Raw genomic sequence first — 14307 nt, 5'->3', positions numbered from 1 at the left:
TGATGATTCAGCTCTTACCTTTCACTTCCTTTTTCCCTTCCTTAGACACAACTAGTCTGTGTCAGACTGGAGCCAAAAGTGCCACTTGTTGGGATAACAGCACCTTGGCAAAATTGTGTCTTTAGTTCCCTGGTTTGATGATGTCCAGGTTGGTAATTAGTATCAGTTCAGTTCAGTTCAGTTGCTCAGTCGTGTCCAACTCTCTGCAACCCCATGGACTGCAGCACACCAGGCTTTCCTGTCCATCACCAACTCCCAGAGTTTACTCAAACTCATGTCCATTGAGTCAGTGATGCCATCCAACTATCTCATTCTCTGTCATCTTCTCCTCCCGCCTTCAATCTTTCCCAGCATCAGGGTCTTTTCCAATGAGTCAGTTCTTCACATCAGGCGGCCAGAGTATTGGAGTTTCAGCTTCAGCATCAGTCCTTCCAATGAATATTCAGGACTAGTATCCTTTAGGATGGACTGGTTGGATCTCCTTGCTGTCCAAGGGACTCCGCAGTTCAAAAGCATCAATTCTTCAGCGCTCAGTTTTCTTTATAGTCCAACTCTTATATCCATACATGACTACTGGAAAAACCACAGCTTTGACTAGATGGACCTTTGTTGGCAAAGTAACATCTCTGCTTTTTAATATGCTGTCTAGGTTGGTCATAGCTTTTCTTCCAAGGAGCAAGCATCTTTTAATTTCGTAGCTGTAGTCACTATCTGCAGTGATTTTGGAGCCCCCAAAAATAAAGTCTGTCACTGTTTTCATTGTTTCCCCATCTATTTGCCATGTAGTGATGGGACCAGATGCCATGATCTTAGTTTTCTGAATGTTGAGTTTTAAGCCAACTTTTTCAGTCCCCTGTTTCACTTTCACCAGGTTATTGATACTTCTCCTGGCAATCTTGATTCTAGCAGTGATTAGTATAAGATGCCCATATAGTTAAATCCAATGATGTTTGTGCCCTCTGAATGTTTTCACCCCTAAAGAGCCTTACGGATTCTTAGTTATAGGCATTGGAGTGCATGCTGTGAGGTTAAGCAGAAAAGAAATGTGTTGAAGATCCCTGGGGAGACCCAGGGCCAGACCCTGAGGTTATGAAGACCCCCAAGGGGGCTTCTGTAGCTGCTGAACCACTGGTACAGTGGGATGAACCCAAGAACTGACTGGCTGCCACCCTCCAGAGCCAGATGCCTCAGCCACAGAGTTCCCTGTGGAGCGATAGCTTGGCATTACTGGATACAGAACCTGGTTCTCAGGCAGGTGTATCTGTCTGGAGGAGCCCAGGCCACATGCTGGCCCCTTAGCTGCAAGAGAGTCTGAGACTATTGTTTTTACTTTCTACTTTGGGAAGGTGGGGCCCACAACATAGGAGGTTATCAAGACGTATAGAAAGTGTTAAGAAGGTTATGGGGAGTCAGATGGTAGATGTCTACCACGTGGTTTCCCGTGGGTGCTTTTAAATGACGGCTTATTAACAGAGTTGCAGCCATGCAGGACCTTTGATTTCCTTGTGCCTTTCGTCTCTGACACCCACTTAGCAGCACATGCTATCCCCTATTCTCTTTGAAATAGAGGTTTCTTTCTTTCCCACTCTCCTCGCATGTACCCGGTACACGTCTTCTTGTTTCTCTGTAGCAGTTTCCTGGCTAATTTCCTCCTTCAACCTCTTCCTTCCCAAGTAAATGTTAGCCGTTGTCATGAGTTAGTCTTCCTGAAAAACATCTGTTTAGCCACACTTCTGCCTTGATGGCTTAGTGGGGCCTGCTTGCCAGTTCCTGACGCTGATGCTCTTCAAGGTCTCCATTAGCAGAATCTGCACTACCCTCTGTTTGGAGATGTGGGACCTTTGAGAACGACTTCATATCATATGTTGGCCCAACCAAGAGGCTGAATGGGGCTAGAAGAAAACAGCCACATGTAGTAGCATCTTCAGCCTTTCAGTGGTGAAATGCCTGTTATCAAGGTGTTCCAACCACCTCGGGTGTATTTTTTTCAGCCAGCATGGGAGCTCTGTGTGCTTTGGTTTGCCTTGAAATTGTTTTTATGAAGTCTGTACTGTGGATAACATATGCTGGATAATGAAGAGGGGATGAAAAATTAGTCCTGAATGAATGACTCAGTCCCATGCTGCTGCTGCTGCTGCTTCTAATTGTAATTTACGTTAGGAGTGGTAAAGCAGTGGTTCAGTGTTTTATCAAATGACACAAACCTCCAAACAGTGTTGAAATCAATCCATTTATTGAACTGGAAAATCTTGTTTTTCCCGGGAAAGCAGTTTTAGCAGTGGGCCTTACCTTGTATCCTAACCTGGGAAGGCGTGGAGAAGACATGGACTAGAGCCATTGCTTTCCCTGCTTTGCCAAGACCAGGTGTGTTGTTGAGTATGAGGCCATGTTCAGTTTGGTTGGCATAGTGCTGTCCCTGTAGGTTTCCTGGGAATCACCCACATTGCATTTCCTCACACGATCCTGGCCCACTCGTTGCCTTGGATACTAGTCTAAGCTTCAGCTAACCGAACAAGCTACTCTCTTTATTTTCAGGACACAATAAAGATGATATATACGTCTATGCACACATGCAAAAACTCCTTGACTATTGTGATAAAATAATTTTTATAACCTTTCCATTTGCTTATGTAAATGACATATGTTCATGGTAGAAAGTTTGAAAATACACACACAGCAGGGCCAGGTAGAAAGAGAAAAAGAGGAATCATCCACACTTTCCACTCCCCAGAGATCAGAACTACTTGTGACATCTTGTTTTTTAACTCTGTGTCTTAAGCATACGTGTACTTGCATATTTGGAATAAGAATTACGGATCTGGTTGTATACCTCCTTTCTGCACTCAGATTATGTTTGGGTATATCTCATGCTATTTAACATTCTTTGAAAAGATATCTTTTCTAACAAGTTTATTGAGATCTATGTTTAGTGCCCATGTTACAAAGTTCGCCGGCTTCCAACAGAGTTGTGCAACCTGTAGATGTGCTTTAAAGGTGGTGTCATGTTCCAGCACATGATCCAGAGTGTTCTTTAACCTGTGCCCTCAAGTCAGACCCTGAGGCCTTAACAGAATTGTTTGTATATTGTCGACTTATTTAAAGTTAATTTTTCAGTATAGACAACTTCTTCATATTATCCCTCTGTGACAAGTATTTTTATTTTCACTTTATGAGGGAGCAGACTGAAGAGTTAATTGTGTGTGTATGGGTGTGTAAACACTTAAGTTTCATCCCAAAAGGTATTTACAAGAAAAGGCAAGGACGTCATTTTTGGTTTCTCACTTAGCTCATTAGTGCAAGTAGACTGGCTCCTCAGATCAGAGTGGGGTGTAGAACCCTCATCACAGATGCCCAGGTTTGCAAAGGTAGCACCAAGGGGAGACCATCTGTTTCATGAAGGAATCACAAAAAGAATCAAGTGTAGTATTCCTTTGAGAAGGGATTTCTTTGGCTTGTTTAAAGCAGTTATGATCTCTGTAATCAACCTATTTTGTATGCAGTTCTTTAATTTGGTTTTTAGAAATCTAAATTTCCCAAGGGTCTCCGGTGTTAGAAGTACTCTTGCTCCACGTGTCCTCAGCATTTGGATGGGGTGGGAGGGGGAGAGGGGGAGAACTCTGCACCTGTCTGAGACAACATCTCTGAATGAGACTTTCTGATTCTCCATGTCGAAGAGTTACCTCTTGTGTCTTCCCTTTTTATTACGCTATTTTACAGGAGTGAAGGTGGATTTAGTGGAAAATCTAGACAGGGAACTATAAACAGAATTTGGCCTCAAAAAAGAGTGTTTAAACCCAAATTAGGCCTGTGGCTCAAGGTAACAAACTGAGCTCATACATTAAAGAACCACTCCCTCATTTCCAATTCCCACTGAAATGAACAAAGGAACAGACAAACAGGATTGCCTAGGTTCATACAGCTGCTGCTGGTGTTGAGGATCTTGTTTTGTATTACGGGTCTTGGTTGCAAAAATTCTGTTTGATGTGCTTCTTGCTAGGTTTATTGTTCATTTTTTTCTAGCAGTCTTTGGGATGAGAATTAGGAGGCAAGCCAGTTTTTCCTTTTCTTCAGTAACTTGATCCCCCCCACTCTTCCTGTGGTGCGTCTACTCTGTTTGCTGTATGTTCTAGTTTCTGACTTTCTTTATAAATTATGTATTTGTATAGCTTCGGCTCTGCTCAAAGTTTTTGCTTGATGCTCTGAATCTTAATGAGCACTGCTGGGAATTGGGTGGCTTTGCCTCAGACGAACAGGGGAATAGCGAATGTTGTGGCATATGTGGCAAACCCTAGTCTTGCTTTCTGTTTATTCTCCATGACGCTCAGTTGTTTATGTCAGAAGGAATAGGAGTGAGTCAGACTCTTGGTTTGGGGAGCAGAAAGCAGTGATTGGCCAGTTTAACCTACATGATTTCTTTATTCTGCATAACAGCTTGGATGTCATTGTGCACAGCAGCCTGTGAATTTCTACTCAGGTTTGATCCACTCTGTCTTTTAAAAAATATATGGTTTATCAGATAATTGAATAGAAAGAAATGAATAAAGGAATTCTTTGTGATTTTGTTTTGAATTCTTTGGTGACAGGCATTAATGTATTTCTAATCAGCAAGGTGACAAGTAGTATACAGAGGCTTTCAGTAGGGGCAGTGATCTGGGTCCACAGACCCCCATCTCCAATTCTCAAATCCAAAAAGCTCTGAATATTGAAAATGTTTTCACAACTCATTTGAAGGCAAAACTGGGCTGTGAGCTGGTATGAGGTTGTTGGATAGTGGATATTTGTGCATTTCAGTGGAAATTTTAATAGTTTTGAATAGGATGTTACTCCAGATCCTTCTCTGTGTGTTATATGCCATATGGGATATATACCACATTATCCTTTTGTGAATTAGAAAAATCGTGAATTTCCAAACTCTGATGCCAGAAGATTGTACATGGAACTGCCCATGCTGTTGTAACAGCATCAGGTGCCCCTTGTGCCAAGCCTCTTCCAAGGTAGTGTTGAGACCTCTGGGTTGAATTTAGAATCCTAAGGCAGCATGCTCCGTGCCTTTAGGGATATTTCCGGTACGGCTGGAGAGGCCAATGCTGGAGTCAAAATTTTAGGGTCAGAGAAGTCTTGGGGCCTAAGAGATCACTGGCATCATTTCAGGGTTAGGGAGCTGTTCAGGAGAGATTGGAGTAAACCAGCATGTCGAAGGTCACACATTTTTAGTGATCCCAGTGTTTTAGAGCTTCTCAGAATGATGATCTTTTCAAATGCAAAATTAACCTCTAGAGATATAACTCTGTCATCTTCAATTATATGGCATTGGGGAGGAACTGTTTTAAAGTCCAAAATGATTATTTTATGTACAATTATGCAGTTTTTGCACACTAAAGTTGGTAGCCCTTACATTTTCTTAATGCTGTAACTGTATTATTAAAAAACATGAATCTAGAATTTTTGGAATGAGGTTACCATAGAAATGAAAATAAAATACAAAAAGGACACTTTCGGGTATAGCTAAGAATTGAAAATCCACCACATTTGAAATCAAGCCAATGCCATTATAGTTTGCAGGGGAGCTCAGACATATTTGATTGGCTTGAGGGCACTTACTGGTAATGTCTTCTGTCCAATTGTGGAATTAAATTGGTAGCTAAGTGTTAGGCCAAATACATGTTTTTAGTTCATGTATCAATGTACTCTTGAGACTTTCCCCCTTGTTTTCTTAAAAGGCAGGATATAGGGTAGGTGTGTTTTGTATAAGCCAGGATGAATCAAATGAATTCCTTTCATGTCTTCATTTATGGAGTGGAGCTAATTTCACACTTTCTCTCTGAGGGCCCTGCTCTCCTGTTGCTCACCTTCAAAGCAGTAATGGAGAAATTGTTGCTGTCAGTAATGTTTGGTTAGTAATGAACACTGCACTTGTCGGAGGCCTGGTGAGGGGAGGCCCACGAGCCGCCTCGCAGGATAGTAAAGAGCGATGATTGTGCTTCCATTAGTGTTCTGCCTAAGGACTTTGAGAGCCTCAGAAGTCGTACTTTTTATAATGAAATTAGAAATTATTTATTTTACTGAGTTCATTAACTACAATTGTAGGGGCGGAGGGAAGGCAATTTTTCTAGAGTATCAGATGAGGTGGGAGAAATAGGATTATGACCAGAGATCACAGGAATGCTACATAAATGCTCTGCCTCACCCTGCACCACCTCCCTGACCCCAGAGAGATGAAGCAAATATGCCAGCGATGGGGCTTTGAAATCCCAGTGACCAGGGTTTAGTCCTGGTGCCTCTCTCCCAATTCCTTACTCCCTCCATGCCTCCTTAAGGTGGGGGCACAACCACCTTCATGGGCTTTTGGTGACTGCATAGCACCTGCCAGATAGGGAGTCAGCGTTGGCATGTGGAGGCCATTCTTGCTCAGAAATGGTCAGTAATGGCTGGGCCTGAGACCTGGCTGTTGACTCCTGGAGGTAACAGAAAGGGGTAGTGTGGGGCGCTCCTGAGCTCTCGTCAGCCCAGCAGACCGACTCGACCTCTCTCTCCTGGGTCTGTAACAGGCAGGGGGTTGGCTGAGGCACAGTGGATGGGGTGGGCCTTAGAGCAGACCCCTGAGTGTAGTGTCCTTCACCTGGGCTTTGTAAGAGGTGAAGGATCTAAGAGTAGGCTCTCTGCGATTGAGGACAAAACACACAATTGCAGCGGCGCACAGTCTGAGCAGAGACCCTGATCCATGTGGGGTGTTTTGTCCATGGAAGGCTCTTCTGGTGCCCAGAGGGCCCTCAGAGGACTATAAGGAAAGCAACATTTTTCTTAGGAAGCAACTTAAAACTTGCTCCAGGGTTTAACCAACGCCTCATGGAGACCTCAGAGTTCCCCATTATAGAGCACAGAAAAAATGCCCTTGATTTAAGTATGGCAAAGGACAGGTGCTAGGAGTTTTATTCACCAGGGCCATAGGAAGACCACAGAAATGTTCCCAGAAGCTTCTAGTTTTAAGCAACTTATACACAAAGATTTAGTTTACTATAAAACAATTAATTGTCTGTATGGAATTGTTGATACTGATCAATTAAATACTGGAAAATGACTAACAAATAAAATTTTTGTTATTCTCTGATTATTTTTCAACATTTTTCTCTGATTATTTTTCAACATTTTCCCTTAACGTTAGGTCAAGGAGCCAAAATTTGTTTCTTATGGTTCATAATGAGAAGATTCTTGTCTGTGTCTCTGGAAGATACTATTCCTCTATTTGATATGTCTTTGGACCCAGGGTTGCAGTTACTTTAAAGACAGATTATTATTAATAAATGCTTTTTTTTTAAGTGTTGGGAGAGGAAAGACAAAAATACTTCCTTTTTTCCTCATATAACTTTAAATTCTGTTTTCAACAGGAATATTTTCATGATGTAATAAAGACTATATCAAATCAGTAACCATCATCATTCTTAATGATGAAACATTTATGACAATTTTATTAAAACCAAGTGCAAAGATCACCACTGTCGTCATTTTGTAATTATTAGTAATACAATTTTGGAAGATTTGTGTAATGCCGTGAGACCTAATAAAGAAAAAGAAGAGTGATCTATTAAAAAGAATGAGCTAGACTCATCCTTATTCACAGACAGTATATTTGTATGCTAACAAAACTTGGAGAGAGTCACCTAAAAGCAGTTACGTTTAAGAATTTAGTAGTGACTTAAACATTATTCTGACAATTCAGCAGTCAGTAAGAAACTACTATGGGCAAAAGACATGGTTTGTAGCATGTTGCTCCCAAATAGTCATGAACAATCCAGAAATAATCTTAAAAGAAATGAACAGAAGGTCCAGTGGTTGGGACTCCATACTTCCAATGCAGGAGGCATGGGTTCAGTCTCTGGCTGGGAGACTAAGAGCTCACATGCTATATAGCATGTGCACCACCCCGCCTCCTCCCAGCCCCCACCCCACCGCCGCAAAAAAAAAAAAGAACAAGACTTGGGGAAGCTTGAAATTTGAATAAATTGTAGTCCTGTATGGAAAAATAGAATATCATGTTATGTCTTGCCAAGTTTGGTTTATATGTTAAATGTAATGTCTTTGTATTTTGAATCCATTTTTATTCCTTTAACATTTTAAGAATTTAAGTGTCATTCTGTTAAGAGTACATAATGGTGTGCTTAAACATTCCTTCATTTGCCTGAAATTTAGGTCATTCCCACTTGTTTTCCATGATAAGAAATGCTGTGAAGAAAATCATTACACGTAGAAGATTCTCTCATTATATTTTGTATTTCTTATGACAGATCCTTATGTGTGAAATTGTTCGATCAGAAAATACAATTTAAAATACTTCGTGTTATCAATAAACAGTTTGGTTAAACAACTTTAACCAAAATCTCCATGGGATTAAGAAATTGACTAGCAATTAATTTGAGAAAAAATAGATGAATATAAATAGAACTGAGTAAAAGTTTAAAAAAAATTGTGAGGAAGAAAACTGGGTTTCCCAACACTGTGAAATGTTGTGAGGATAAATTATTTAAGTCAGTGAGGTATGACCCAGAAATAGAATTTGGTCTATGTGGAATATATGCTTACTACAAACCTGTGAGTTTGAGTAAGTTTTTTAACAGGGGGAATTGGCATCATTGGGTAGTTCTTTGAGAAAAAATTAATCATCACTTGGTTGTATTGTTGTTCAGTCGCTAAGTTCTGTCCAACTCTTTGTGACCCCATGGGCTGCAGCATGCCAGGCTCCTCTGTCGTTCACTATCTTCTAGAGTTTGCTCAAATTCATATCCTTTCAGTTGGTGATACTATCTAACCATCTCATCCTCACCTGGTACCATATACCAAAATAACATCCAGCTGGATTAAAAGTGTGAAGTATGAAGCAAATGAAAATATCAGAGGAAAATCCCTATAGTCACTCACTCAGCAGATGATCACTGGGTCAGGTATCTTGCTCCCATGTGTCAGCTCTGACCTTGGAGGAGCTGCAGGTGCACAGAGGAATGTGGACCAGCCTGGCTCTGCCAAGAGAAAGGCACAGATGCAGGGGTGGCATTGAGTGGGTGGGTCTGCCCTGACGAGATCTGGGAAGGCCTCCGCAAGGAATGGAAGTTTGAACCTGAGAGAGCCTGAGCTGGTGAGACCAGGCAAGGAGCCCTGACAGAAGGGTCATGTGTTTGAAGACCCAGAGGTCATGCCAGGTGACTGAGGGTGAGACCTGACACTAGTGGGGAGTTTGGCAGGAGCTGAAGCTTACAAGGCTTGAATAGCATGTGGAGCAGTTCATAGTAAATCTTGAAGGTTTTGGGGACTGACTGAAAACAGGGCAGTGCACTGATGTGTTTGAAAGCCTGGATTGGGGGAGACAGGAGAGGGGGTCCTAGGAAAGTGGTGGAGCACAGGTTGGACGTGGAGGTGGCTTGGAGTCGGGATAGTGAAGTTGACAGACTCTGAGACATTTAGGAGCAGGCTGAACATGCTAGATGGGTAGTCACAGTGGACATTGGCGCTCAGGACCCAAGTGGAGGGAGGAGAGGCTCAAGTGGTCTTCCTCGTGGCCACCCTATTTGAAATGACAGCCTCCCCACTCCTGGCAGGAATTTTTCTTTTTTTTGGACCATGCCCTGTGGCACATGGGATCTTCGTTCCTCAACCAGGGATGGAACCCAGGCCCCCTGCAATGGAAGCATGGAGTCTTAACCATTGGACCACCAGGGAAGCCCCAGGATTTTTATTTCTTTGATTTACTAATGTGTCCTCAGTTTCTAAAAACTGCACCTGGTGGGTTGGACAAGTTGTTGAACAAGTGAACTAATGAAGGATAAGTCCAGATTTCTGGCTTGAGCAGCTGGGTAGATGGGGCTGACCTTTCCTAACACGGAGACCCTGGACTCGAGCAGGAGCAGGTGTGGAGGAAGGTGTATCAGCTGATGGGCCCAGGGCTGTAGTATGTCAAGAAAGAGGAAGGAATCCAATGGCAAACACTAGACTAGGAAAACATTTATAACCAACAATGTGGACGCCATCTTTAATATGTAAAGAGTCTGTGAAAATCAATCAGCAAAGATCACTAATGTTAGTAAACAAAAATGATAGTATAAACATGAGTAGAAGATCCACAAAAGATAAAGGATACAAATATTTGGGAAAACAATTCAGTCTTATTAATACTAAAGAATGCAAACTAAATCAGTATGATACTTTTTTCCTCTCATTAAATAATTAACAATTTTAAATAATAAGAATAGCAATAAACTGGTCAGAGTGTAAATTTGTGCAAGAGTTTTTGTGAAGTGGTTTGGCACAATGTATCAAGTGTCTTAAAATATTTACATCTTTTGATCAAATAATTGTTTTTGAAGTATATCTTAAGAAAGCCTGAGAAAAGATAGCTTCTCCTGCCATGTACCTGTCTTCATCTGCCTGCTTGACTCAAACCCTGTCTTAATTGTGAAATACCTGAAGAGGGGCACAGGTGACAGACGACTGAAGGCTGGCTGGGAATGCAGACGGCTGTGTATGTTTGGGAACATTTTAACAACTGGAAAACTCATCAGTGAATTTCATATTGAAATATTTGTTTTTTCTGTTGTGTTTCCAGATGAAGACTGTCAGCGTTGCCTTAGTTTTGTGCCTGAATGTCGGTGTGGACCCTCCAGATGTGGTCAAGACCACCCCTTGTGCACGTTTGGAATGCTGGATTGGTAAGTGCAGGTCCCTCCCTTACCACCTGTTGCAGGGGGGTCACTGCGTGGGGTTCTTGGCTTGGCAGGGCCTGCCTCCACTGTCTTGGTCCACTGCAGGCATGTGATTGGTTTGTGTAAATCTGAAGATTTTATTTCATCTTGCAGTTATATAACCTTTAATACATTCACTTACCATTTGCAGTGGAGAGAGTGTCTCAGGAAAAATTGATTAAATGATGACTATTGGATTATATAATTTTCTCCTTTAAATTTGCCCTGCATATGGTACCTTAGTACTAGTTATATACACTTAAAAAACAAACAAACAAACCAAAAAACCCTGAAGCACTGATACCTGCATGCAGGTGCCTCAGTTGTATAACACGGAGTCCCACCTACCTCCTTCCAGGAGGAGGCGAAGTTCTCATCATCCTCCCAGAGCATCTTAGCACATTGTTGACTAGAAATGGTGCAGCACAATCTTCACTTGTTTCTGGAGAGAAAACATTGGGGAGAAAGCTTTAGGCTCCCACCACTGACAGGACACTAGCCAAAGTTTTTTTCTGATGTCTTTTCTAAGTTAAGAAGTTCACTTCTATTCTTAGTTTGCTGATAGTTTCTGTCAGGAATCAATGTTGAATCTTATCAAATGCTTTCTCAACATCTAATGAGATAATAACCTGACTTTACTTTTTTAGTCTGTTGATGTGGTGAATTATATGGATTGATCTTGTTGATCCAACCTTGAATTTCTGGCATAAGCTTCACTTGTTTTATCTTTTTCATATGTTCCTGGATTTGACTGCTAATATTCTATTAAGGAATCATACATATCTGCTTATGAGGGTTGTTGGTCTATAGTTTTCTCATTTTGCAACGTATTTGTCTCATTTTGGTAGCAAAATAATGCTGGTCTCATTAAACAAGTTGAGAAGTATTCCCATCTTTCCTGTTTCAAGGAAGAGTTTGTATTGAGTAGGGTATTATTTCTTCTGTAAATTTTGGTATAATTTACCAGTGAAGCCATCACAGTATGAATTTCCTTTGTGTCCATCATTGAATTTTCAGCTTTCTCTTGTTGGTAGGATTGGGGCAATCCATATCCCACCTCTCTGCAGCTTTCTCTAGTCTAAGCAAAAGCAGAAATTCCCTTTATCTGCTTTAAACAGTAAAAATTACAAATTGTTATAATCTGAATTTGGAAAAAAGTTTTTTTTTTTCTCCACTTTACTTACCTATTTCACTATTTGGGGGTATCTTAGGATGACATCCTTTATTTCACAGCCTCCTGCCTGCAGCACAGGCCCCTTGTCCTCCCACCCAGTGACAGTAGCTGTTTCCTGTGGCCAGTTTCCTTAGATGCTTTCTTGGCTCTCTGCCATCCCTTGGTGACTGTGCCGATTGAAATTGACTTCTTATTAGCCACCACTGACTGTTTCCACTTCATTTACCCCTTGTCAAAGCTGAATTTAATCAGCTGTTTTCTATTTCCTCTCTCTATTACTACTCTTCTGTTAGGTTTTTTAACATAAGACTTCTCAGCCCAGATCCCAGTGTACAGTCCTGGGGATTGTGTGGGTGATGGTGTCTGAGTAGAGAAGTGCACCTTCCGGGCTAAGGGGCTTTGGTTTTCATTAGATTCTCTAGGGATGCTTTGCCTTCTGCATTCCTGCCCCCAAAGAGAAATCAAAGAACCCTCCCTCACATCTCACATAGTCTCTTTGATCAGTATTTATGGGACAGTGTTAATAAAAATGCAGAGAATCCCCTACTTTCTTCTTGATGTGAAATCCAGCAAATAGATTTTTTCATGTTATAGTCCAAATTTTCTGAGGTTCAGATATGCAGTCTACTTTGTAATCATTTCAATAGATTTTGAATTCAGCAGGGCATATTGCCTTTTGTGAGTTAAAAATTTTTCATTTGGCTTTTATTAAAAAGAGAGTCCTTATGATGGTGATTTCAACAATATGGGATAAGGGAGGGGGAAAGTCTTAGGGATTTGACTCAGCAAACTTGTAATGATGTCTAGCAGCCTATATGTTAATTTTTATTTTGAAAAAACATTTTCAGAAGTTGCATGTGGAGCTCTAAGCATTTTTTTTCCTCATTCATTTGAAAGCAAGCTGCTGAAATGATGCTCCATCACTTCGAAACCTATTAATGTATGATTGCTACATACAAGAGTTTCTCTTTTATAATGACAACCTGGTCCTCACAGACAGGGGATTAACACGGATGTCCCACTACCGGGTAAGACTTGGGTTGCATTTTCAGGGTTGCCGCTGTCCCCATAAGGTCCTTTACGGCACAGAGACTCTTTCCTGCTTCACACATTGTCCCTAATTTAGTTTCATCCAACCTGGAACAGGCTTCAGTCTTTCCTTAACCTTCATGACCTTGACACTTAGAAGGTCACAGGCTCTCTGTTTAGCAGAATGTCCCCAATGGTTCCTTGGGATTACATTTTGTTTATGCCTCTTTGGCAGGAGTATCATGGAAGAGATCCACCTTCCCCTGTGGATCCTATCAGGTGGCACATGACTTTAATTTATCTCATTGCTGGGTATGTAGCTCTCTTATCATTTGATTAAGTTGGTACCTGAACTTCAGCTGTAAGATTCCCCCCTTCCCTTTTGTAGTTAATAAGCATTTTGGGGGAAGAGGTGCTTTGTCTGTGTTAATGTTTCCTTCATCATCAGACTTCCAATTTATTCGACTTGAACTCATGGTTTGGCTGGTGAGGCAGGGAGATCCAAGCTTGATGACAAGTTGGTTCTGCCTTTTTCAGGATGGTATGCCTGGAGCATGTCATGGCTGGGAAAGGAGTCCTGAGGAAGACCCCCTGCAGGGCTTGGTACCTTCTAATAATCTAAAAAGATGTTCCCGTTTAGAAGGCAGCCAGTCGATGTTTTATACTTGGTCTTAGCATTTTGTGCTCCGTCACCAGAAATCAAAAGGTTTTGCACTCATCATGACCCCAGCTTATTCATTCCAGCTATTTCACTCAAGCAGTCACTTAACCATTTGGGGTCTTAGTTTTCTTTGCAAAACGGAGCTGATAATGGCACCCACTTCTTGGCTGGAGGGTGATTAACTGGGGCATGAACAGGGCTCAACTTGGGGATTGTTCACAGCCAGGAGCAGCTACCAGGGGCCTGCACTCACCTCCCCACTGCACCCAACAGGCCAGGGTGCTAGGTAGGAACCTGAGCTGTTCCCACATCTGTACCGCCCTGCCTCTTCTGTGTGCTCGCCCCAAAGATGGGGGAAAGAACCATGCTTCTGTGCATGGGGCTGGGTGGGGATTACGAGTTCATTGCTTTATGGCTGCAGACACACATCAAACTGGCGAGACTGCTGATCGAAACTGCCCTGATTGTAGGGATAAGGGGTTTGGGAACTTGAGAAATAGGCAGATTCTTACTTTCCAGTCCCTTTTTGTGTACCTCTGTGCCTGCAGTCTCCACACATGTTGGGGAGAGCCCTACTTCCAGAGGCTCGGAGGATGTACCTGAGTGTCCCTGAAGTGGCCCTTTAGGTTTTCCTGTGGTGCCAGAATAAGCAAGTAGAAGATGCACTGTGCTACCCAGCAGTGATGGCCCGCCCTCCCTGCTGGACTGCTGCACAG

General features: G+C 42.0%; 1 protein-coding gene across 2 annotated transcripts in view; it reads left to right on the top strand.

Annotated features, from left to right (window-relative positions):
• Window positions 1-14307, top strand: part of RPTOR (regulatory associated protein of MTOR complex 1) — a 315748-nt gene that overhangs the window by 56710 nt on the left and 244731 nt on the right. For both annotated transcript variants that reach the window (XM_043905267.1, XM_043905266.1), the window contains exon 2: window positions 10592-10694. In XM_043905267.1, the coding sequence (XP_043761202.1) occupies window positions 10592-10694 (103 nt within the window). The remainder of the gene's footprint in view (window positions 1-10591; window positions 10695-14307) is intronic.

Source organism: Cervus elaphus, chromosome 5 (genome assembly GCF_910594005.1).
Source record: "Cervus elaphus chromosome 5, mCerEla1.1, whole genome shotgun sequence".
Classification (NCBI taxonomy): Eukaryota; Metazoa; Chordata; class Mammalia; order Artiodactyla; family Cervidae; genus Cervus; species Cervus elaphus.
The sequence above is the reverse complement of the archived record's forward strand: the minus strand, read 5'-3'. Positions and strand labels throughout refer to the sequence as shown.